Source organism: Artemia franciscana, chromosome 20 (assembly GCF_032884065.1).
Source record: "Artemia franciscana chromosome 20, ASM3288406v1, whole genome shotgun sequence".
In the NCBI taxonomy this organism is placed as follows: domain Eukaryota; kingdom Metazoa; phylum Arthropoda; class Branchiopoda; order Anostraca; family Artemiidae; genus Artemia; species Artemia franciscana.
The window spans coordinates 17,871,866-17,897,601 of record NC_088882.1 but is presented as its reverse complement, the minus strand read 5'-3'; the positions used below and the strand labels follow the sequence as shown (position 1 = coordinate 17,897,601).

General features: G+C 35.6%; 1 protein-coding gene across 1 annotated transcript in view; it reads right to left on the bottom strand.

Annotated features, from left to right (window-relative positions):
- Positions 1 to 1,914: 1,914 nt before the first annotated feature.
- LOC136039832 (medium-chain specific acyl-CoA dehydrogenase, mitochondrial-like) overlaps positions 1,915 to 25,736 on the bottom strand; it is a 63,007-nt gene continuing 39,185 nt past the window's right edge. The window contains exons 9-11 of the mRNA XM_065723745.1: positions 24,261 to 24,362; positions 21,733 to 21,903; positions 1,915 to 2,198 (exon numbers count right to left, since the gene is read on the bottom strand). Of these exons, the coding sequence (XP_065579817.1) occupies positions 2,049 to 2,198; positions 21,733 to 21,903; positions 24,261 to 24,362 (423 nt within the window). The 3' untranslated portion in view covers positions 1,915 to 2,048. The remainder of the gene's footprint in view (positions 2,199 to 21,732; positions 21,904 to 24,260; positions 24,363 to 25,736) is intronic.

Genomic DNA, 25,736 nt, shown 5'->3' with positions numbered 1-25,736 from the left:
CGCACACTATTAATAGATCCGGAGTATCTTATCTCGTGGTAGCGTAGTGGATTGATGCTCTGCTTTGCAAAACAGGACCCCGGGTTTAATTCCTTCTGCCGCAAGGCAGTGCCACATGCTTGCTATCTGTTCCTGTGAACAACAGTCAACTGAAACGTTGACTCGAAGTCCTACGCATCATTAATAGCTCCGGAGTATCTTATCTCGTGGTAGCGTAGTGGATTGATGCTCTGCTTTGTAAAACAGGACCCCGGGTTCCTGTGAACAACAGTCAACTGAAACGTTGACTCGAAGCCCTGCGCATCATTAATAGCTCCGGAGTATCTTATCTCGTGGTAGCGTAGTGGATTAATGCTCTGCTTTGCAAAACAGGACCCCGGGTTTAATTCCTTCTGCCGCAAGGCAGTGCCACATGCTTGCTATCTGTTCCTGTGAGCAACAGGCAACTGAAACGTTGACTCAAAGTCCCGCACACTATTAATAGATCCGGAGTATCTTATCTCGTGGTAGCTTGGTGGATTGATGCTCTGCTTTGCAAAACAGGACCCCGGGTTTAATTCCTTCTGCCACAAGGCAGTGCCACATGCTTGCTATCTGTCCCTGTGAACAACAGTCAACTGAAACGTTGACTCGAAGCCATGCGCATCATTAATAGGCTCCGGAGTATCTTATCTCGTGGTAGCGTAGTGGATTAATGCTCTGCTTTGCAAAACAGGACCCCGGGTTTAATTCCTTCTGCCGCAAGGCAGTGCCACAAGCTTGCTATCTGTTCCTGTGAGCAACAGGCAACTGAAACGTTGACTCAAAGTCCCGCACACTATTAATAGATCCGGAGTATCTTATCTCGTGGTAGCGTAGTGGATTGATGCTCTGCTTTGCAAAACAGGACCCCGGGTTTAATTCCTTCTGCCACAAGGCAGTGCCACATGCTTGCTATCTGTCCCTGTGAACAACAGTCAACTGAAACGTTGACTCGAAGCCATGCGCATCATTAATAGGCTCCAGAGTATCTTATCTCGTAGCGTAGTGGATTGATGCTCTGCTTTGCAAAACAGGACCCCGGGTTTAACTCCTTCTGTCACAAGGCAGTGCCACATGCTTGCTATCTGTCCCTGTGAGCAGCAGGCAACTGAAACGTTGACTCGAAGTCCCGCACACTATTAATAGATCCGGAGTATCTTATCTCGTGGTAGCGTAGTGGATTTTATTCTCTGCTTTGCAAAACAGGACCCCGGGTTTACCTCCTTCTGCCGCAAGGCAGTGCCACATGCTTGCTATCTGTTTCTGTGAACAAGAGTCAACTGAAACGTTGACTTGAAGCCCTGCACACCATTAATAGCTCCGGAGTATCTTCATCAATTTTCCTTTAAAACCTTGGTCTTACATAACAAAATATAAATATCTTACAGAGGTACATGCCTAAGCTAAAGATGAAGCATTATGATCTCACGATTCTAACCATGCGTCTTTATCCCCTGCGTGCATGTAAAAAGGCGCATGTGTTTCATTGGTGAGAGACAGGCCATGATCGCGACAAAACGAATTCCGGGGAATTATTTTTTGTTTATTTTTTGGGTATATTTATGTTGATGCTGTAGGCTTGTATTTACTTTGGCTTGATTTATTTTAATTTATCAGAGTTAAAGTATGTAGCATAGTCAGAGCTTGTTTTTATTTTCTTGTATGTAACACTGTCAGTGCCACCAGGCATGTGCACTGGTTTGTCATATTTATGTATTTAATTGTTGAAAATAAAAAATTATCTTTCTATGTATCAATACATCGAACTCGAATCCCAAACATACAATAAATAAATAATCTTAAGTACGACTACATAAGAAAATGCAGCTTATGACAATAGATTTGAGAATTGATTTGGCATAAAAGGGAGTCCTCAGCTATACAAAGAGTAAATAACATTTCGGACTGGTTTATTGCGAAAAATTCAGTTTTAAATCTTGGTAACAATCTACATTCCACTGTTTATAACCCCTGATTAAAAGAAAATTATTATCATATTGAAGAACAAGTGAAAAAAAAAAAAAACACTAATGACTTTGTTTATACATTTGTAAGTGTTCACGAGAAATTATTACTCTCTGAATTTGAGCAGTCCCTTCGTAAATCTGGTAAATTTTTGCATCTCTCATCAACTTTTCCACCGGATAATCGCTGTTGAAACCATTACCACCAAAAACCTGAAAGGAAATAAATGAAACACTGATGTAAAAAACTACATTAATCTAAAATTAAATAAAACAACATGAAGACTAAAACCAAAATCATGCAAAGCTTAAATATAATCTAATAGCATAGCTAAACACAAATAAAAACTAGAGTTAGAAATAGCACAAAATCGGAATAAAACAAAACGTAAAACGAAATTGCTATTCAACCATTTTTTGTAGCGAGAAGAAATTTATTATTTGCCGAAATTTTACGAAGATTCGTATGGGCTCCTATTCTAAATAGGTATATATTCAAAATTCAGTTCATAATACCGTTTTGTTTCTTTTACTGCCAAATTTTATTTTTATTTCTCGACCTACAGTTTCCTGATGCTGACTTCAAATCTGCCCTTAGAATTTTTAGCCGTCTGCAGATTTTACATTTTAAGTGCCCCCCCCCTCAAATTTCCGGATTTCATGTATTTTGAGAATGATCCTGAATGCAAAATAATGGTTAACTTTTCTTTGTGATATGGTTTTCAGTTTATCCACTAATTCCCTCCCCCCACTTCGCAACAATATTTTAAACAGTGTTTGAGGGTCCTTTCAAAATTTCTACAGAACCCAGGTTCCCCGATAAAAAGAGAAAAAAATAAGGACGCATCACTTAGTTTTCTTTGTGGTCTGGCTTTGAAAAAAAAATATTATTCAGCTTTGTCTACTAATAGTACACCCCTAACGCTTATATTTTCGACAGGGTTTTTGGACACTTTTACCATTTCAACAAGCCAAGAGTCAACTCCTCCTTCAAAACAATGTGGAAGGAGCGGTCGTCGAAACTTCGAATAGGACTCATTCGATTGGAAATTGAAAGTTCTAAAGTTGTTTTTAAGAGTAAAAATTAATCAGAGGGCAGTCAACCCCTCCCCTCTCACACCTTTTTTATATTTCCTCCCCTGAAAATATGGTCTGATCAAAATAGCCTAAAAGTCTGAAAAGTAAACAGACTATTCTTTTTGCCTATAATATGATTGGCTTGGGCCACAACATTTGAAGGCGGAAACATATGTTGATTATGTTTCAAAAGCGAAAGTTCCAAGAGACGTGAAAAAGAGCAAAATTTTGTAGATATCCACCACAGTCAATGTAATAGCTATAGCTTGGTGATGACCTTAAAAACAGAAAAGTAAAGTGATTCTAGAATCTGAAACGAGCAAACATAACTATATAGCATTTGAAATTCTATCAAAAAGAAAATTAAATAAAATAAAATTAAGTTAAAATTGAATAAAAATTAAACTAAATAGCAAAGTCAAGCTTAAAACTAACAAAAGTACCAAAAATAAGAATTGAGCTGCCATATCCCTAACAACCCCAAAGACTAAAGTGCCATTTGAATTTACTGATATTTACACGTATTTTGAACAATGTTTTTTTTTACATCTTAACATTGAAAGAAACTAAAAGAATCGAAGTAAAAAAATAATAATAAAATAATGGAAAAATCTCAAAGCAAACACATTCGGAATAACCAGTTTAATTGACCTATTTGTTGCATTTTCCCCGTAAGGTCCTCAAAAGATTAAAGTATCATTCGCACTTTGCTGAAGATATAATATATTTTGAGTTTTTTTTTTTTTTTTTACGTCATGATATATGAAATGAAAAGAACACTAAATAAGTTTCCAGAAAAACGATAACAAACAAAGAAATCGAAATGCACTTGTCACAATAAATTTAGTGTTACTATCTAAAAAAAGATCATTTATTTCCGTCCCTGTTTTTGTTACAAAACTCTTTTATTCCAACTTAGTCCTATATAGGACTATGTTGACATATATTATGTGAGGACTAAGAGAGACATATATTATGTCTCTCAGAGTGCGCACCAGCTGTGAACGTTCTTTGGGGAAAGGCACACTGTTGCAGTGCTCCAAGTACTAGAGTTGGTTTTTTTCCCTCTTGTTCAGGGATCTCTTTTCCGAAAAAAATAATACTCCTCATTGGATTTGTTCCATCTGCAAAGCTGCTACTGGATTTTCTAGTGACCCTAATGGGAATGGGACGCAGGTTCGAATCCCAGTGTACCCAATTGTTCAGTTTGGGACGCGGGTCGATGGCGTGACTCTGTAAGCTTAGCCAGAATCGACCCAGCTCTAAATGGGTACCTGGAGAAATCTGGGGAAGGTAAACAGGAAGGGTGTGCGAAAGCACAGGATGGTTGCCCCCCCCATTGCACTTCCTGGTTGAAGGGCCAAGAAACGGAGATCAGCACCGCCGGTAGGGACTGTAAAGTCTAATGCCGTATCCTTTGCTTTTTACTTTACTAGTGGGAATGACCCCCTTAACTCTTCAATATCTAGGCAAACCCATCTGAATGCCATAACCCCTGTGTCTCAAGATTTTCTCTTGGGTGTCAGCCAGCAAGTACCTATTATAAACAACCCGACTATGTTCCTTTTGCTAAGTGAACAGATAAAGAAGGATATTTCTGCCTGTGAGGAGGCTGTAGATTCGGTATGTAATTTTTCAGGAACTTTTGTAGTTGCAGATGGGATATCTCATATGATTGTGAACTCTCTCCTGTTTTACGTCTGCGATACATTTGCAAATAGCATTTTACAGATCTGCTCTGGAAAGTTACAGAAAATCCAGTGAAGAAAGTAACGAGATGTAGCAAGGATGCAGAAATTGCTAGAGCTAAGTACATTATGAAGCTGGTTTTTATTTTGACCATATAAGTTTTAAGTTTCAAATGACCAGCAATAGTGCCTCACTCATTCAGAGAGCCCTTTTTAAAAGTCTGATTCCAGTGTGCGCTTAGATCAACTTGTTAGTGACTATGGTAGAAAGCTAGAGAAGTCCATTAAGTATGTTGAGAGATTTGAAAAGAAATACAGTCCTCGCTGTCGAAGTACCCAGGCCTCTCAGACCCTCCCCCCTTCAATATCGTTTGATTGGCCTTCCCTGGCCGACAGATCCGATATAGTAGACTATTACTATCGCTAACGCTCAGGCTCGTTACGTTATCCTATTTCCAGGAAAAATGAATTAGATAAGTTTGATACGAGCTGTATCAGAGAAAGAAAAAAGACCAGTGATTTGATCTTTGTTACTGTAGCAACTGAATATGGGAAAAAGTTCTCCTCTGATCTAATGGGTCTTTCCCTGGCTATGTCATTTATTTAAGGAAGCCTAAATTTTACGGAACAATCCGTGGTGTGGATATAAAGTTCGACATCGAAACTCTAGCAGCGACTTTGCCTGGGATCCTGGACTTCAGGCGTCTTGGAAAGTCAACAACGGTAAAAGTGTCATTTGAATCTGAAGCATATTTGAAGCATAATATAGTCCATGGGACTAAATTATGTTACGAGTTCTTCAGATTTGAGACAGACAAAGTTATTGCTAAAAGATGTTTTAAATGTCAAAGTTTCTCTCACATTGAAAAGAACCGGGATTCAGCTACTTTAAAGTGTGCTCGTTGCAGTGGAAGTCATAAATTAACGAAAGATATTCCTTTCAATAACACGACTTGTTGCACCAATTGTAGCTCGAATATAACATCCATCTTATAGTTTTAGTTGCCCTGCTATAGAGAAGTTTCTCCAGCGAACACAATTATCACAATTACGTCCTTTAATTCGAATGGATCATTGTAGGTAAATTTGCAGTGCTGAATGAAGTTGTTCCTAAAGATAGTTCAATACAACGTTTGCAAGACCACTATTTGTTGGAACATTCGTTGAATATGTTAAGTTCCCTTACAAGATATATTTACGCTTCCTGGAAGGCCTACTGGAGCCCACCAAGTGGGTGGTGTTACTACATTTGTTCCCAAAGAATTTAGGGCTATTTTATATTACGCTGATGAATCTTTTCTTGCTTACAAACTTTTCGATTGCATTTTAGTCAATTGCTCTTTGCCTACAGGTTATCACGATGATTTGTCTTTTGAAGCATTTACGTTTGCGTGTCATACACTGATACCCGTTTACCATGATAAAGTTTAATCTTTGGCACGAAAAGTAGCTGCTCCTGTTAACCTGAATTGTCATAATGGTAATAAACAGCCTGAGGCTTAATTTTATATATTTTCAGTTATTACACTTCTTAAAATATGGTACTAAAGAAACTTTTCGAGTAAAACAGTGTAAACTGAATATAGAAAAACCTTTTTGGTCGTCAATTTTTTTGTACATGATAATCCCGAATCTAATTGGCTTTTTAGCCAAAAAAAGCCATGGGATCGTCATCCAGCTTTTCTGTGCATCAAAGAAAAAAAAAAGCGATTTTTCAGTCGGAGCTTCGTCGTCATTTTAATATTTTGCTTATGGACACCTCGTCTGAGCTTGACATGAACAAAAAGAAACCTTGAAAAGATCTACTTAAAACAAAAAGAATTTATGAGCCTTCCAAAAAGAATAGACCTTCAGTTGTTGACCGAGTAAACCCATTTTGGCGACCCTTCGAATCCTTGTGATGATCCTCAACAACTTATACATGTTGATCGAACTTTTATTTATATTCCACAATTTTTATTATTCTTTATAGGGTTCGTGTAGTAAACTAAAACCACAATCATTTCAAGATGAGGATGGGACCAACTCAAATCATGTTAAACTGGCTCCCACTTCTTTCTTCTTCTTCTTCTTTTGAATTGTTTTAATCTTATCCTCAAGTTTGGTAAGGTTCCTTCATCTTTTAAGGTTGGAGCGGGGTAACTCCTATCCCAGAATCCGGCAAAAGAGATCTCCAACTTTGTGATTCTTATAGACCGATAACAGAGGGTTCTCTAATTGGTAAGCTTTTTGAACTGTGTATAAAGGCTATTTTTGAACATTTGGACGTTGGCCTTTATCAAGTAGGCTTCAAAAGTCGAAAGGCCTGTGACCATGCCCATGCAACATTTGATGCAATTATTAATGAGTCAAGGTCTTCTGGTTTCTTTATACAATTTTAACTGACATAAAAGGAGCCTTTGACGATATTTCGCAATCTTCTGCTCTTTTAGCCGTAATTAGTGGTGGGATCCCCCTTTCTGTGATTAGAATTCATAGATTCTGGTATTGGGGGCTTAGGATAAAGATTTCCATTTCTGATTCTTTTTTTAATCCAATTTCTGTTGATCGTGGAGTTGGACAAAGTAGAGTTTTACCCCCGAATGTCTTCATAATACTACGTTTGATGGAGTGTCTTCATTCACTGTCTACAACCTTTATCTCTAGGGGTCGGGATGTGTCTTTTATTGCATCTGCTGATGATATTATTTTATTGAGTCGCTCTAAAACTAGTTTAATTTATAATTTTAATACCCTTTCCAGTAATCTTAAGCCTTTCTATTACTGTAAAAAAAATGTCAATGCATGTATTTTCCCGTTAATGACAATAACTGAGCTGAACTAATTTGCAACAGAAGAACTACTTCATTTCTGGTTTCTCACGCTGTTCTTTATCTGAAGTTATTTTATTGTGCTTCAGCTCAAATTTTAAATGTAAAAAACTACATTAATCTAAAATTAAATAAAACAACATGAAGACTAAAACCAAAATCATGCGAAGCTTAAATATAATCTAATAGCATAGCTAAACACAAATAAAAACTAGAGTTAGAAATAGCACAAAATCGGAATAAAACAAAACGTAAAACGAAATTGCTATTCAACCATTTTTTGTAGCGAGAAGAAATTTATTATTTGCCGAAATTTTACGAAGATTCGTATGGGCTCCTATTCTAAATAGGTATATATTCAAAATTCAGTTCATAATACCGTTTTGTTTCTTTTACTGCCAAATTTTATTTTTATTTCTCGACCTACAGTTTCCTGATGCTGACTTCAAATCTGCCCTTAGAATTTTTAGCCGTCTGCAGATTTTACATTTTAAGTGCCCCCCCCCCCCTCAAAATTTTCGGATTTCATGTATTTTGAGAATGATCCCGAATGCAAAATAATGGTTAACTTTTCTTTGTGATATGGTTTTCAGTTTATCCACTAATTCCCTCCCCCCACTTCGCAATAATATTTTAAACAGGGTTTGAGGGTCCTTTCAAAATTTCTACAGAACCCAGGTTCCCCGATAAAAAGAGAAAAAAATAAGGACGCATCACTTAGTTTTCTTTGTGGTCTGGCTTTGAAAAAAAATATTATTCAGCTTTGTCTACTAATAGTACACCCCTAACGCTTATATTTTCGACAGGGTTTTTGGACACTTTTACCATTTCAACAAGCCAAGAGTCAACTCCTCCTTCAAAACAATGTGGAAGGAGCGGTCGTCGAAACTTCGAATAGGACTCATTCGATTGGAAATTGAAAGTTCTAAAGTTGTTTTTAAGAGTAAAAATTAATCAGAGGGCAGTCAACCCCTCCCCTCTCACACCTTTTTTATATTTCCTCCCCTGAAAATATGGTCTGATCAAAATAGCCTAAAAGTCTGAAAAGTAAACAGACTATTCTTTTTGCCTATAATATGATTAGCTTGGGCCACAACATTTGAAGGCGGAAACATATGTTGATTATGTTTCAAAAGCGAAAGTTCAAGAGACGTGAAAAAGAGCAAAATTTTGTAGATATCCACCACAGTCAATGTAATAGCTATAGCTTGGTGATGACCTTAAAAACAGAAAAGTAAAGTGATTCTAGAATCTGAAACGAGCAAACATAACTATATAGCATTTGAAATTCTATCAAAAAGAAAATTAAATAAAATAAAATTAAGTTAAAATTGAATAAAAATTAAACTAAATAGCAAAGTCAAGCTTAAAACTAACAAAAGTACCAAAAATAAGAATTGAGCTGCCATATCCCTAACAACCCCAAAGACTAAAGTGCCATTTGAATTTACTGATATTTACACGTATTTTGAACAATGTTTTTTTTTTACATCTTAACATTTAAAGAAACTAAAAGAATCGAAGTAAAAAAATAATAATAAAATAATGGAAAAATCTCAAAGCAAACACATTCGGAATAACCAGTTTAATTGACCTATTTGTTGCATTTTCCCCGTAAGGTCCTCAAAAGATTAAAGTATCATTCGCACTTTGCTGAAGATATAATATATTTTGAGTTTTTTTTTTTTTTTTTACGTCATGATATATGAAATGAAAAGAACACTAAATAAGTTTCCAGAAAAACGATAACAAACAAAGAAATCGAAATGCACTTGTCACAATAAATTTAGTGTTACTATCTAAAAAAAGATCATTTATTTCCGTCCCTGTTTTTGTTACAAAACTCTTTTATTCCAACTTAGTCCTATATAGGACTATGTTGACATATATTATGTGAGGACTAAGAGAGACATATATTATGTCTCTCAGAGTGCGCACCAGCTGTGAGCGTTCTTTGGGGAAAGGCACACTGTTGCAGTGCTCCAAGTACTAGAGTTGGTTTTTTTCCCTCTTGTTCAGGGATCTCTTTTCCGAAAAAAATAATACTCCTCATTGGATTTGTTCCATCTGCAAAGCTGCTACTGGATTTTCTAGTGACCCTAATGGGAATGGGACGCAGGATCGAATCCCAGTGTACCCAATTGTTCAGTTTGGGACGCGGGTCGATGGCGTGACTCTGTAAGCTTAGCCAGAATCGACCCAGCTCTAAATGGGTACCTGGAGAAATCTGGGGAAGGTAAACAGGAAGGGTGTGCGAAAGCACAGGATGGTTGCCCCCCCCATTGCACTTCCTGGTTGAAGGGCCAAGAAACGGAGATCAGCACCGCCGGTAGGGACTGTAAAGTCTAATGCCGTATCCTTTGCTTTTTACTTTACTAGTGGGAATGACCCCCTTAACTCTTCAATATCTAGGCAAACCCATCTGAATGCCATAACCCCTGTGTCTCAAGATTTTCTCTTGGGTGTCAGCCAGCAAGTACCTATTATAAACAACCCGACTATGTTCCTTTTGCTAAGTGAACAGATAAAGAAGGATATTTCTGCCTGTGAGGAGGCTGTAGATTCGGTATGTAATTTTTCAGGAACTTTTGTAGTTGCAGATGGGATATCTCATATGATTGTGAACTCTCTCCTGTTTTACGTCTGCGATACATTTGCAAATAGCATTTTACAGATCTGCTCTGGAAAGTTACAGAAAATCCAGTGAAGAAAGTAACGAGATGTAGCAAGGATGCAGAAATTGCTAGAGCTAAGTACATTATGAAGCTGGTTTTTATTTTGACCATATAAGTTTTAAGTTTCAAATGACCAGCAATAGTGCCTCACTCATTCAGAGAGCCCTTTTTAAAAGTCTGATTCCAGTGTGCGCTTAGATCAACTTGTTAGTGACTATGGTAGAAAGCTAGAGAAGTCCATTAAGTATGTTGAGAGATTTGAAAAGAAATACAGTCCTCGCTGTCGAAGTACCCAGGCCTCTCAGACCCTCCCCCCTTCAATATCGTTTGATTGGCCTTCCCTGGCCGACAGATCCGATATAGTAGACTATTACTATCGCTAACGCTCAGGCTCGTTACGTTATCCTATTTCCAGGAAAAATGAATTAGATAAGTTTGATACGAGCTGTATCAGAGAAAGAAAAAAGACCAGTGATTTGATCTTTGTTACTGTAGCAACTGAATATGGGAAAAAGTTCTCCTCTGATCTAATGGGTCTTTCCCTGGCTATGTCATTTATTTAAGGAAGCCTAAATTTTACGGAACAATCCGTGGTGTGGATACAAAGTTCGACATCGAAACTCTAGCAGCGACTTTGCCTGGGATCCTGGACTTCAGGCGTCTTGGAAAGTCAACAACGGTAAAAGTGTCATTTGAATCTGAAGCATATTTGAAGCATAATATAGTCCATGGGACTAAATTATGTTACGAGTTCTTCAGATTTGAGACAGACAAAGTTATTGCTAAAAGATGTTTTAAATGTCAAAGTTTCTCTCACATTGAAAAGAACCGGGATTCAGCTACTTTAAAGTGTGCTCGTTGCAGTGGAAGTCATAAATTAACGAAATATATTCCTTTCAATAACACGACTTGTTGCACCAATTGTAGCTCGAATATAACATCCATCTTATAGTTTTAGTTGCCCTGCTATAGAGAAGTTTCTCCAGCGAACACAATTATCACAATTACGTCCTTTAATTCGAATGGATCATTGTAGGTAAATTTGCAGTGCTGAATGAAGTTGTTCCTAAAGATAGTTCAATACAACGTTTGCAAGACCACTATTTGTTGGAACATTCGTTGAATATGTTAAGTTCCCTTACAAGATATATTTACGCTTCCTGGAAGGCCTACTGGAGCCCACCAAGTGGGTGGTGTTACTACATTTGTTCCCAAAGAATTTAGGGCTATTTTATATTACGCTGATGAATCTTTTCTTGTTTACAAACTTTTCGATTGCATTTTAGTCAATTGCTCTTTGCCTACAGGTTATCACGATGATTTGTCTTTTGAAGCATTTACGTTTGCGTGTCATACACTGATACCCGTTTACCATGATAAAGTTTAATCTTTGGCACGAAAAGTAGCTGCTCCTGTTAACCTGAATTGTCATAATGGTAATAAACAGCCTGAGGCTTAATTTTATATATTTTCAGTTATTACACTTCTTAAAATATGGTACTAAAGAAACTTTTCGAGTAAAACAGTGTAAACTGAATATAGAAAAACCTTTTTGGTCGTCAATTTTTTTGTACATGATAATCCCGAATCTAATTGGCTTTTTAGCCAAAAAAAGCCATGGGATCGTCATCCAGCTTTTCTGTGCATCAAAGAAAAAAAAAAGCGATTTTTCAGTCGGAGCTTCGTCGTCATTTTAATATTTTGCTTATGGACACCTCGTCTGAGCTTGACATGAACAAAAAGAAACCTTGAAAAGATCTACTTAAAACAAAAAGAATTTATGAGCCTTCCAAAAAGAATAGACCTTCAGTTGTTGACCGAGTAAACCCATTTTGGCGACCCTTCGAATCCTTGTGATGATCCTCAACAACTTATACATGTTGATCGAACTTTTATTTATATTCCACAATTTTTATTATTCTTTATAGGGTTCGTGTAGTAAACTAAAACCACAATCATTTCAAGATGAGGATGGGACCAACTCAAATCATGTTAAACTGGCTCCCACTTCTTTCTTCTTCTTCTTCTTTTGAATTGTTTTAATCTTATCCTCAAGTTTGGTAAGGTTCCTTCATCTTTTAAGGTTGGAGCGGGGTAACTCCTATCCCAGAATCCGGCAAAAGAGATCTCCAACTTTGTGATTCTTATAGACCGATAACAGAGGGTTCTCTAATTGGTAAGCTTTTTGAACTGTGTATAAAGGCTATTTTTGAACATTTGGACGTTGGCCTTTATCAAGTAGGCTTCAAAAGTCGAAAGGCCTGTGACCATGCCCATGCAACATTTGATGCAATTATTAATGAGTCAAGGTCTTCTGGTTTCTTTATACAATTTTAACTGACATAAAAGGAGCCTTTGACGATATTTCGCAATCTTCTGCTCTTTTAGCCGTAATTAGTGGTGGGATCCCCCTTTCTGTGATTAGAATTCATAGATTCTGGTATTGGGGGCTTAGGATAAAGATTTCCATTTCTGATTCTTTTTTTAATCCAATTTCTGTTGATCGTGGAGTTGGACAAAGTAGAGTTTTACCCCCGAATGTCTTCATAATACTACGTTTGATGGAGTGTCTTCATTCACTGTCTACAACCTTTATCTCTAGGGGTCGGGATGTGTCTTTTATTGCATCTGCTGATGATATTATTTTATTGAGTCGCTCTAAAACTAGTTTAATTTATAATTTTAATACCCTTTCCAGTAATCTTAAGCCTTTCTATTACTGTAAAAAAAATGTCAACGCATGTATTTTCCCGTTAATGACAATAACTGAGCTGAACTAATTTGCAACAGAAGAACTACTTCATTTCTGGTTTCTCACGCTGTTCTTTATCTGAAGTTATTTTATTGTGCTTCAGCTCAAATTTTAAATGTAAAAAACTACATTAATCTAAAATTAAATAAAACAACATGAAGACTAAAACCAAAATCATGCGAAGCTTAAATATAATCTAATAGCATAGCTAAACACAAATAAAAACTAGAGTTAGAAATAGCACAAAATCGGAATAAAACAAAACGTAAAACGAAATTGCTATTCAACCATTTTTTGTAGCGAGAAGAAATTTATTATTTGCCGAAATTTTTACGAAGATTCGTATGGGCTCCTATTCTAAATAGGTATATATTCAAAATTCAGTTCATAATACCGTTTTGTTTCTTTTACTGCCAAATTTTATTTTTATTTCTCGACCTACAGTTTCCTGATGCTGACTTCAAATCTGCCCTTAGAATTTTTAGCCGTCTGCAGATTTTACATTTTAAGTGCCCCCCCCCCCCTCAAAATTTTCGGATTTCATGTATTTTGAGAATGATCCCGAATGCAAAATAATGGTTAACTTTTCTTTGTGATATGGTTTTCAGTTTATCCACTAATTCCCCCCCCCACTTCACAATAATATTTTAAACAGGGTTTGAGGGTCCTTTCAAAATTTCTACAGAACCCAGGTTCCCCGATAAAAAGAGAAAAAAATAAGGACGCATCACTTAGTTTTCTTTGTGGTCTGGCTTTGAAAAAAAATATTATTCAGCTTTGTCTACTAATAGTACACCCCTAACGCTTATATTTTCGACAGGGTTTTTGGACACTTTTACCATTTCAACAAGCCAAGAGTCAACTCCTCCTTCAAAACAATGTGGAAGGAGCGGTCGTCAAAACTTCGAATAGGACTCATTCGATTGGAAATTGAAAGTTCTAAAGTTGTTTTTAAGAGTAAAAATTAATCAGAGGGCAGTCAACCCCTCCCCTCTCACACCTTTTTTATATTTCCTCCCCTGAAAATATGGTCTGATCAAAATAGCCTAAAAGTCTGAAAAGTAAACAGACTATTCTTTTTGCCTATAATATGATTAGCTTGGGCCACAACATTTGAAGGCGGAAACATATGTTGATTATGTTTCAAAAGCGAAAGTTCCAAGAGACGTGAAAAAGAGCAAAATTTTGTAGATATCCACCACAGTCAATGTAATAGCTATAGCTTGGTGATGACCTTAAAAACAGAAAAGTAAAGTGATTCTAGAATCTGAAACGAGCAAACATAACTATATAGCATTTGAAATTCTATCAAAAAGAAAATTAAATAAAATAAAATTAAGTTAAAATTGAATAAAAATTAAACTAAATAGCAAAGTCAAGCTTAAAACTAACAAAAGTACCAAAAATAAGAATTGAGCTGCCATATCCCTAACAACCCCAAAGACTAAAGTGCCATTTGAATTTACTGATATTTACACGTATTTTGAACAATGTTTTTTTTTTACATCTTAACATTCAAAGAAACTAAAAGAATCGAAGTAAAAAAATAATAATAAAATAATGGAAAAATCTCAAAGCAAACACATTCGGAATAACCAGTTTAATTGACCTATTTGTTGCATTTTCCCCGTAAGGTCCTCAAAAGATTAAAGTATCATTCGCACTTTGCTGAAGATATAATATATTTTGAGTTTTTTTTTTTTTTTTTACGTCATGATATATGAAATGAAAAGAACACTAAATAAGTTTCCAGAAAAACGATAACAAACAAAGAAATCGAAATGCACTTGTCACAATAAATTTAGTGTTACTATCTAAAAAAAGATCATTTATTTCCGTCCCTGTTTTTGTTACAAAACTCTTTTATTCCAACTTAGTCCTATATAGGACTATGTTGACATATATTATGTGAGGACTAAGAGAGACATATATTATGTCTCTCAGAGTGCGCACCAGCTGTGAACGTTCTTTGGGGAAAGGCACACTGTTGCAGTGCTCCAAGTACTAGAGTTGGTTTTTTTCCCTCTTGTTCAGGGATCTCTTTTCCGAAAAAAATAATACTCCTCATTGGATTTGTTCCATCTGCAAAGCTGCTACTGGATTTTCTAGTGACCCTAATGGGAATGGGACGCAGGTTCGAATCCCAGTGTACCCAATTGTTCAGTTTGGGACGCGGGTCGATGGCGTGACTCTGTAAGCTTAGCCAGAATCGACCCAGCTCTAAATGGGTACCTGGAGAAATCTGGGGAAGGTAAACAGGAAGGGTGTGCGAAAGCACAGGATGGTTGCCCCCCCCATTGCACTTCCTGGTTGAAGGGCCAAGAAACGGAGATCAGCACCGCCGGTAGGGACTGTAAAGTCTAATGCCGTATCCTTTGCTTTTTACTTTACTAGTGGGAATGACCCCCTTAACTCTTCAATATCTAGGCAAACCCATCTGAATGCCATAACCCCTGTGTCTCAAGATTTTCTCTTGGGTGTCAGCCAGCAAGTACCTATTATAAACAACCCGACTTATGTTCCTTTTGCTAAGTGAACAGATAAAGAAGGATATTTCTGCCTGTGAGGAGGCTGTAGATTCGGTATGTAATTTTTCAGGAACTTTTGTAGTTGCAGATGGGATATCTCATATGATTGTGAACTCTCTCCTGTTTTACGTCTGCGATACATTTGCAAATAGCATTTTACAGATCTGCTCTGGAAAGTTACAGAAAATCCAGTGAAGAAAGTAACGAGATGTAGCAAGGATGCAGAAATTGCTAGAGCTAAGTACATTATGAAGCTGGTTTTTATTTTGACCATATAAGTTTTAAGTTTCAAATGACCAGCAATAGTGCCTCACTCATTCAGAGAGCCCTTTTTAAAAGTCTGATTCCAGTGTGCGCTTAGATCAACTTGTTAGTGACTATGGTAGAAAGCTAGAGAAGTCCATTAAGTATGTTGAGAGATTTGAAAAGAAATACAGTCCTCGCTGTCGAAGTACCCAGGCCTCTCAGACCCTCCCCCCTTCAATATCGTTTGATTGGCCTTCCCTGGCCGACAGATCCGATATAGTAGACTATTACTATCGCTAACGCTCAGGCTCGTTACGTTATCCTATTTCCAGGAAAAATGAATTAGATAAGTTTGATACGAGCTGTATCAGAGAAAGAAAAAAGACCAGTGATTTGATCTTTGTTACTGTAGCAACTGAATATGGGAAAAAGTTCTCCTCTGATCTAATGGGTCTTTCCCTGGCTATGTCATTTATTTAAGGAAGCCTAAATTTTACGGAACAATCCGTGGTGTGGATATAAAGTTCGACATCGAAACTCTAGCAGCGACTTTGCCTGGGATCCTGGACTTCAGGCGTCTTGGAAAGTCAACAACGGTAAAAGTGTCATTTGAATCTGAAGCATATTTGAAGCATAATATAGTCCATGGGACTAAATTATGTTACGAGTTCTTCAGATTTGAGACAGACAAAGTTATTGCTAAAAGATGTTTTAAATGTCAAAGTTTCTCTCACATTGAAAAGAACCGGGATTCAGCTACTTTAAAGTGTGCTCGTTGCAGTGGAAGTCATAAATTAACGAAAGATATTCCTTTCAATAACACGACTTGTTGCCCCAATTGTAGCTCGAATATAACATCCATCTTATAGTTTTAGTTGCCCTGCTATAGAGAAGTTTCTCCAGCGAACACAATTATCACAATTACGTCCTTTAATTCGAATGGATCATTGTAGGTAAATTTGCAGTGCTGAATGAAGTTGTTCCTAAAGATAGTTCAATACAACGTTTGCAAGACCACTATTTGTTGGAACATTCGTTGAATATGTTAAGTTCCCTTACAAGATATATTTACGCTTCCTGGAAGGCCTACTGGAGCCCACCAAGTGGGTGGTGTTACTACATTTGTTCCCAAAGAATTTAGGGCTATTTTATATTACGCTGATGAATCTTTTCTTGTTTACAAACTTTTCGATTGCATTTTAGTCAATTGCTCTTTGCCTACAGGTTATCACGATGATTTGTCTTTTGAAGCATTTACGTTTGCGTGTCATACACTGATACCCGTTTACCATGATAAAGTTTAATCTTTGGCACGAAAAGTAGCTGCTCCTGTTAACCTGAATTGTCATAATGGTAATAAACAGCCTGAGGCTTAATTTTATATATTTTCAGTTATTACACTTCTTAAAATATGGTACTAAAGAAACTTTTCGAGTAAAACAGTGTAAACTGAATATAGAAAAACCTTTTTGGTCGTCAATTTTTTTGTACATGATAATCCCGAATCTAATTGGCTTTTTAGCCAAAAAAAGCCACGGGATCGTCATCCAGCTTTTCTGTGCATCAAAGAAAAAAAGCGATTTTTCAGTCGGAGCTTCGTCGTCATTTTAATATTTTGCTTATGGACACCTCGTCTGAGCTTGACATGAACAAAAAGAAACCTTGAAAAGATCTACTTAAAACAAAAAGAATTTATGAGCCTTCCAAAAAGAATAGACCTTCAGTTGTTGACCGAGTAAACCCATTTTGGCGACCCTTCGAATCCTTGTGATGATCCTCAACAACTTATACATGTTGATCGAACTTTTATTTATATTCCACAATTTTTATTATTCTTTATAGGGTTCGTGTAGTAAACTAAAACCACAATCATTTCAAGATGAGGATGGGACCAACTCAAATCATGTTAAACTGGCTCCCACTTCTTTCTTCTTCTTCTTCTTTTGAATTGTTTTAATCTTATCCTCAAGTTTGGTAAGGTTCCTTCATCTTTTAAGGTTGGAGCGGGGTAACTCCTATCCCAGAATCCGGCAAAAGAGATCTCCAACTTTGTGATTCTTATAGACCGATAACAGAGGGTTCTCTAATTGGTAAGCTTTTTGAACTGTGTATAAAGGCTATTTTTGAACATTTGGACGTTGGCCTTTATCAAGTAGGCTTCAAAAGTCGAAAGGCCTGTGACCATGCCCATGCAACATTTGATGCAATTATTAATGAGTCAAGGTCTTCTGGTTTCTTTATACAATTTTAACTGACATAAAAGGAGCCTTTGACGATATTTCGCAATCTTCTGCTCTTTTAGCCGTAATTAGTGGTGGGATCCCCCTTTCTGTGATTAGAATTCATAGATTCTGGTATTGGGGGCTTAGGATAAAGATTTCCATTTCTGATTCTTTTTTTAATCCAATTTCTGTTGATCGTGGAGTTGGACAAAGTAGAGTTTTACCCCCGAATGTCTTCATAATACTACGTTTGATGGAGTGTCTTCATTCACTGTCTACAGCCTTTATCTCTAGGGGTCGGGATATGTCTTTTATTGCATCTGCTGATGATATTATTTTATTGAGTCGCTCTAAAACTAGTTTAATTTATAATTTTAATACCCTTTCCAGTAATCTTAAGCCTTTCTATTACTGTAAAAAAAATGTCAATGCATGTATTTTCCCGTTAATGACAATAACTGAGCTGAACTAATTTGCAACAGAAGAACTACTTCATTTCCGGTTTCTCACGCTGTTCTTTATCTGAAGTTATCTTATTGTGCTTCAGCTCAAATTCTAAATCAATGCTAATTATAAATACTCAAGAAATAATTAGAAGGGCATTTGGCTCAATAATAACGCTTCGTGGTATCTGTCGTCATGATATCTTAGATTCTCTCTTTAACGCAGTTATACTCTTGCATGTTCTCAATCATGTCATTCTTCTTCGAGATTTAAAATCGACGATTTGTCTTCAATTCGCGATCGCTGTTTTAAACATTGGAATTTTTTTGCTAGGTTTTCCAACTTGTCTTAGTAACACTGAATTAGTTCTGAAATTTAAAATTAAAGAGTGGTTGGAATTATCTAGGATTAACAGGTATAATTTCTATCATAAGTCTGAAAACTTTCTCTTTATGCATAACCTTTTCCTTTTTTACAGAATTTAAATAACGTCTGATTTTGTGTTATTGCGTTTATCTTCCGTGTTTTATTCATTATATTGTTAAATAGTTTTGCCACAAAATCTTTTCTCAAAATCGAAATAAAAAGCAAAACCAGCAATGTGATGTTAGATTATATTTGGATGGAACTAGGTCGATTCTCTTCGTAGCAAAATTATTTTGTATAAATTTTCAACCGTCTGCCTTTATTAGTTTATCTGATTTTGGAGTGCAAACAATTCATTGTAGGATTGTGCAATCAATAAAAATAAGAAATAAACAGAAAAGGGGAAAAAACGCATGCACACTTTATTTAATATTTACTGATATATGAACATATAAATATCACTAAAAGAGGAGACAGTTTTTTGGTTCTTTTCCTAACGTAATGCCCGTTTCACGAGTTTTATGTTGATTTCCTATACTTAGTAGGCTAGGCCTTCATCCTTCGTTAGTGTGCCTGAGGAATTTGAGACTTGTGCGCTTGTTCTCACGACATCATTTTATACACTTTTTTTTGCTGCCTGTATCCATTCTGATATATCCACGATTCATTCTTGAAATATATATATATATATATATATACTAGCTGTTGGGGTGGCGCTTCGCGCCACCCCAACACCTAGTTGGGGGGGGCGCTTCGCGCCCCCCCAAGCCCCCCCGCGCGCGTAAGTCGTTACGCGCCATAATAGTTACGCGCCATTGTAGTTGTGTCCCTATGTCCCACCTGTGAATATAGATAGATATATATATATGGTTTTAACTACGTAAAACTTGCGAATATACAACATTCTTTGCTGTCCCATTGTCTTTGCATATAAATAGATTGTCAGGTTTACCGACTCTTGAACATGCAACATATAATGGTCCATGGGAAAACAATCTGTATTCAGATCTATACCTCATGATTCTAATGATTGCCCTTGAGCTTTGTTGATGGTGATTGCTAATCGACCATTCCCTGTCCCGGTGTCCCGGTCGTCATTTACATCCCCCTGTTTCCCCCGGTGTCCCCGTTGTAGTTGTGTCCCTGTGTCCCGGTCGTCATTTATATTCCCTGTGTCCCGGGTCCCGGTCGTCATTTGTATCCCGGTGTCCCGGTCTGTATATACATTCGTTTTTTAGTTTTGTTTTTCTCCTTTATTTTTTTCCTTTTTTTTTCTTTTTTAGCTTATTTAGATTTTTAGATTTTTTAGTTTTTTTATTAGTTTTTAGTTTTTTTTTCTTTTTAGTTTTTTTGTCCCGGTCGTCATTTATATCCCCCTGTTTCCCCCGGTGTCCCCGTTGTAGTTGTGTCCCTGTGTCCCGGTCGTCATTTATATTCCCTGTGTCCCGGTCGTCATTTGTATCCCGGTGTACCGGAGTTGTGTCCCTGTGTCCCGGTCGTCATTTATATTCCCTGTGTCCCGGGTCCCGGTCGTCATTTGTATCCCGGTGTCCCGGTCTGTATATACATTCGTTTTTTAGTTTTGTTTTTCTCCTTTATTTTTTTCCTTTTTTTTTCTTTTTTAGCTTATTTAGATTTTTAGATTTTTTAGTTTTTTTATTAGTTTTTAGTTTTTTTTTCTTTTTAGTTTTTTTGTCCCGGTCGTCATTTATATCCCCCTGTTTCCCCCGGGTCGTCATTTATACTCCCTGTGTCCCGGTGCTTTGTTGATTGCTAATCGAACATTCCTTTTGTCCTGGTCGCTTTCTCTTTGAGTGTCGTCATTTATTTTTTTCTTTTTTAGTTCTTTTAGTTTTTACCTTTTTTAGTTTTTTTTAGTTTTTAGTTTTTTTAGTTTTTTACCTTTTTTTAGTTTTTTTAGTTTTTTTTAGTTTTTTAGCTTTTTTATTTTTTTTATTAGTTTTTAGTTTTTTTGTAGTTTTTGCCTTTTTTTTTAGTTTTTTTAGTTTTTTAGCTTTTTTATTAGTTTTTAGTTTTTTTTGTAGTTTTTGCCTTTTTTTAGTTTTTTTAGTTTTTTAGCTTTTTTATTTTTTTTTATTAGTTTTTAGTTTTTTTTTGTAGTTTTTGCCTTTTTTTTCTCTTTGAGTGTCGTCATTTATTAGTTTTTTCCTTTTTTTTTTTAGTTTTTTATTGGTTTTTACCTTTATTTTAGCTTATTTTTCAGTTTTTTCCTTTTTTTTAGTTTTTTTTATTTTTTATTTTTTTTAGTTTTTTACCTTTTTTTAGTTTTTTTAGTTTTTTAGCTTTTTTACTTTTTTTATTAGTTTTTAGTTTTTTTTATAGTTTTTGCCTTTTTTTAGTTTTTTCAGTTTTTTTTTTAGTTTTTTATTGGTTTTTACCTTTATAGTTTTTTTAGTTTTTTAGCTTTTTTATTTTTTTTATTAGTTTTTAGTTTTTTTTGTAGTTTTTGCCTTTTTTTAGTTTTTTCAGTTTTGACGTAACCTGATCCAGTTTTTTCAGGTGACGTCACCTGACACATCCATCCATCCATCCACAGACAACTTATTTTTATATATTTAGATATATATATTTCAAGAAAACACAAGATAGACTGGCCGGAAAAGAAGGAAAGGAGAGAGAAAAAAAAAGAAAGGTGAGAAGCGGAAGAAAGGACTAGGACTAGTTTGCAACAAAAAAAAAAAAAAAAAAAAAAAAAAAAAAAAAAAAAAAAAAAAAAAAAACAGAAGAGAAAGAGTGGCCCAATGAAGCTGAACTTGTAGGTAAGCATCCAGGACCATTGTGGACTTAAAGTTATGAACTTCAAGCCTACTTGAAAATATGAAAAGAGTTGTAGGTTGGATATTTCGACCAGGTGAAAAAAGTCAAAGGCGCAAATGTACTTCCTTGTCTGGCCGCTTGATTCGTAAATATACCCTTACCTGAACTGCGTCAGTAGCACATTTATTAGCAACATCTGCAGCTAGAGCCTTAGCAATAGATGCGTAGTACGTATTTCTTCGACCTTGATCAATTTCGTAAGCTGACTTCATCCAAGCAAGACGAGACGTCTCAATTCCAATTGCCATGTCTGCCAGAATAAAAGCAACAGCCTAGAAACAATAGTTCATTTTTTTGTAGAATATATAAAAAAAAAACATTACCATTGAATAAAAAAATACTAAAGAAAACAAAACAATTTAGCAATGATAGTAATATATTGGTATACTACAAGTAGTTTACCTTTACAATTTATATGCCACTAAAACATACGCAATTTTGATTCCTGGCTACATTCTTACAAAACCCCAGAATAGATATATTCATATATTCAAAGTTAAAATTGAAATTAAAAATGGTCTTTGAGAAGAATTAGAAAATAATTAGCTCAAATTAGAGTATAAAAAAATTTGAAAGTCAATCAGGACTGTTAATCTAGCAGTAGATTATAACTAAAAAAAAATGACAGAAACACTTTGCGTCTTATAGTTTTTTACTTGACTCAGTTCACTCTCTAGGGCTCATTGTATTCCTGTATTCCATTCACTGTATTCCATTTCATATAATAGAATTGAAATTATAGCGGACCGTTCACATGATTAAATGTTCAACAAGTTCGCCAAAGAAAGAGACATAACTAAACTTTTCGTAGTTTTTTCCCCCACTAGTCAAGAGTGACACTATTACTGACAACTTATCGCACCTGAGTCCAGCAGAATTCTGTATACTCTTCCTTCCCCCAATCTGTCCAGTGCTTCTCTCTTTATTCTCTTTTATAGAGTTTCAGATTCCTTTAAATCTCTTTTATAACCCCTTCCCACCCTATTCGAGGACACATCAAAACTAAACGCTCTTTGCAAAAAGCTACACTTTTTTAAAATTAAGTTTTAAACTTCTGTAAGCCGTCCTATCCGAGAGGTTGGCACGCTAGATTTGGAATCCTTTATCCAAAGGGCGGGAGTTCGGTTCCTGGTGTCGCCGGTTATTTGGTTTTGGACGAGGGCCAATGGTGCGACTCTATAAGCTCAACCACGCTCGTGTCCTTAAGCCTTTTCTACCCTCTCCTTCCCTTTTACCAAATAAATTAGTTACAGAATCGTTATATAATATTGTGGATATTCTCCCCGCGAGTCTTAGTGTCCAGTCTTCTATATTATTCTTTCTTATAGAATTCCAGATTCTTTTAAATCTCTTATGACCCCTGCCAACCCTAATCGAGGACATCCTTCGTTTGGACGTCTTTCCCTCATTTCCTTTGGCCCCAGCAGGACTTAAAGAAGAAGTAAAATTTAACACAAACCATAATCCAAAAGACTTTGCCTCACGATCTTAGCCTCACTTTCATTAAACACCTAGCCAAGTTAGATTGAAACATATTTTTTTTTTATTGTTTATAGTTTGATAAAAGTCATTCAAATGAATACCAACAAATGATTGGAAAACATGCAGGATTCTAGTCTTTTTTTTTCTAACACTTAAAATTCAATTCTACCAAACATTTGCGTCAAAAAAGAAAAACAAGTTTGCACGTTTTTCCAAACAAGGAAAAACGTAAAAGACGTACGTAAAAAAGCCGTAACTTCTTTAAACGATTGTCTCTTTTATGAATCATCCCACTTAGACGTCTAATTTTGCTAGGAATTAAAAATAGTATAGCAATAAAGCACCTTTTTTATTTTATTGAGGAATTGAGTCTTCATTTAAAGAACAACATCATCTTTTTAAGGCACAAAGATTAGAAAAGCGCAAATAATTTTTTTGACATGCCCTTCATACAAAAGAAGCAGTTTAATGTTCCTCAGATAAATCATTCAACAAAAGACAAAGCAAAGACTTTATCATTAATTTTAAACATACCTCTTGCGTTCTTATGTACATAGCAAAGTGAAAAGGGATTTCGTTTTTAAGGGAACAGTAAGCATTTATACTTCTATTCCACCGCACACTGCCCCGTTTTACTGTCCTTAGTAAGGAATAAGGCCCCCTTTCAGGGATACGATAAGAACTTTAAATACTTTTAATCTTAAGCTTTTTTTTTATTTACTGTCTCTAAAAAGACTGTTTCTAAAACACTTAGACCCAGTCTAAAAAGAAACAAAAATAAAATAAATGTAATAAATAAGGCTATAGAAAGTATTTCATTTTCGTGGCGTTAAAGTTTGTCTTCATTCCTATTATCATCCCAATTTGTTTTCCTTTACATTTGCTCACCTTTTTTATCTCGCTCCATGAAAAATAACAACAAAAATCTATACAGAGCAGCTTAAAGACTTACCTGATGTTTGAAAAATTTGACTACCCAGTTGAAAAATTAACCAGTTAAAAGTTGAAAAATTAACTGAAGATTTTAATTTAGTGTATGTGACATTAAAGTTAAAGTAAATTTCAGTGATACTATTATTATGTCACCGAGTGGAAAGGAGGTGTGAGTTTTTTTCCTTTTTTCAATTAAAAAAGAAAACAAACTTACCTGATGTTTGTAGATTTCTGTTCCAAATGTTTTTCTTTCGGTTGCGTATTTCGTTGCTTCATCTAAAGCTCGCTGGGCCAGGCCAACAGCCCCAGCTGCTACCTATATAGAAACATGGATCAATTAATATACGAGTATACATCAAAGAAATGAATAGCCCATGAAAAAGAACTGATTTAAAATGCAACTCTGCTTCAGTAACATACTTACTGACTCATGAAGCAATGTCAAAGACAGATATAATATATATTGTTATGTTAACAAGAACTTTATTTTAGTAATACTTGCTAAAGCTATTGGCTCTAGTTTACAAATAGGATTTAGTGAAAGCATTATCAACCATCCAGCAGAAGTAATAAAAAACTGGAGCCAAACATCGCTCTGTTATTCTGTATTTAAAAACAAAAGATCGTCCATAAGCCGGGCCGGAAATTGACTATTTATTACAACTGTTCCATCTTGCTTTTTGGCTTCGGAATGCAGAGAGCAATGTTTATTTAATGAAAATACCAAAGCCATTTTTTTTATAAAAAGGCTAAAAAAAATTATGACAAACAGAAATAAATGTAAAAAATCAAATTTTGTTCCAAAATATTCGAATGAAAATCCAAGAAAACAAAAAGAGCAACAAACAATTTTGGAGAATTTATGACAAAAACAAAGAAATATTAGAGAAAATACTACAGAAGAAAATTGTAACTAAGAAATTTTAATGATGAATTTTGAAATATTTCAACCAGACAGCAATAGGCAAAGAAAAACGCATATAGACAGAAATTTACTGTAAAATAAATCCGTCAAAGCTGAATATAGAATGGAGAGAGGGCGGCGAAATAAAATCTAGCGGTAGGGGATAACTGCCACCCTACACCAAACTGATGACACAGCTGAATACTAATTTACCAATAGCAACAACTTATTAGCAACAACTCAAATTGTAGCGGAAAAATAGTAAGAGACGATCCCATATGAACGTCCCATATGAAATAAAACCATCTAAAAATAGGATCAACATTCTATTTACAATTTTAGAGGCGTATTTGGGGTTGGGACCGCTAGCACTGGTTTGGGTTGGGACGAATTTTTTTTTTGTAATGGGTTTTTAATAGTAGAGTTTTTAATAAGTTTTTAATTATTAAGAATGTTTCTTTTCGCAAACAAGTTTAAACAAAGTTTCAGTGACTTTGTGCGGTCTCTGTAATATTTTACTGATAAAGCTTACCCTCAAAAAGTATTTAATTAATTTTAGTTTATCAGGCGATTGTCCATATTACCAAAAAAGCCAAATGGGAGGCGAAAATCTTCATTTCGTAATAACAAGGAGGGGAAATTTATAATCCTAGCTCCTTTAGGTTGTCGACTGGTATTTTAGGATTGTGCTGTCACAACGGGACTGAAAAGCAAAATATTTAAACTTCTTTTTACTGTCAAAAATTTGTTTTCGAGTTTTGCTATGCCACTGAGGCAAGGTTGTCT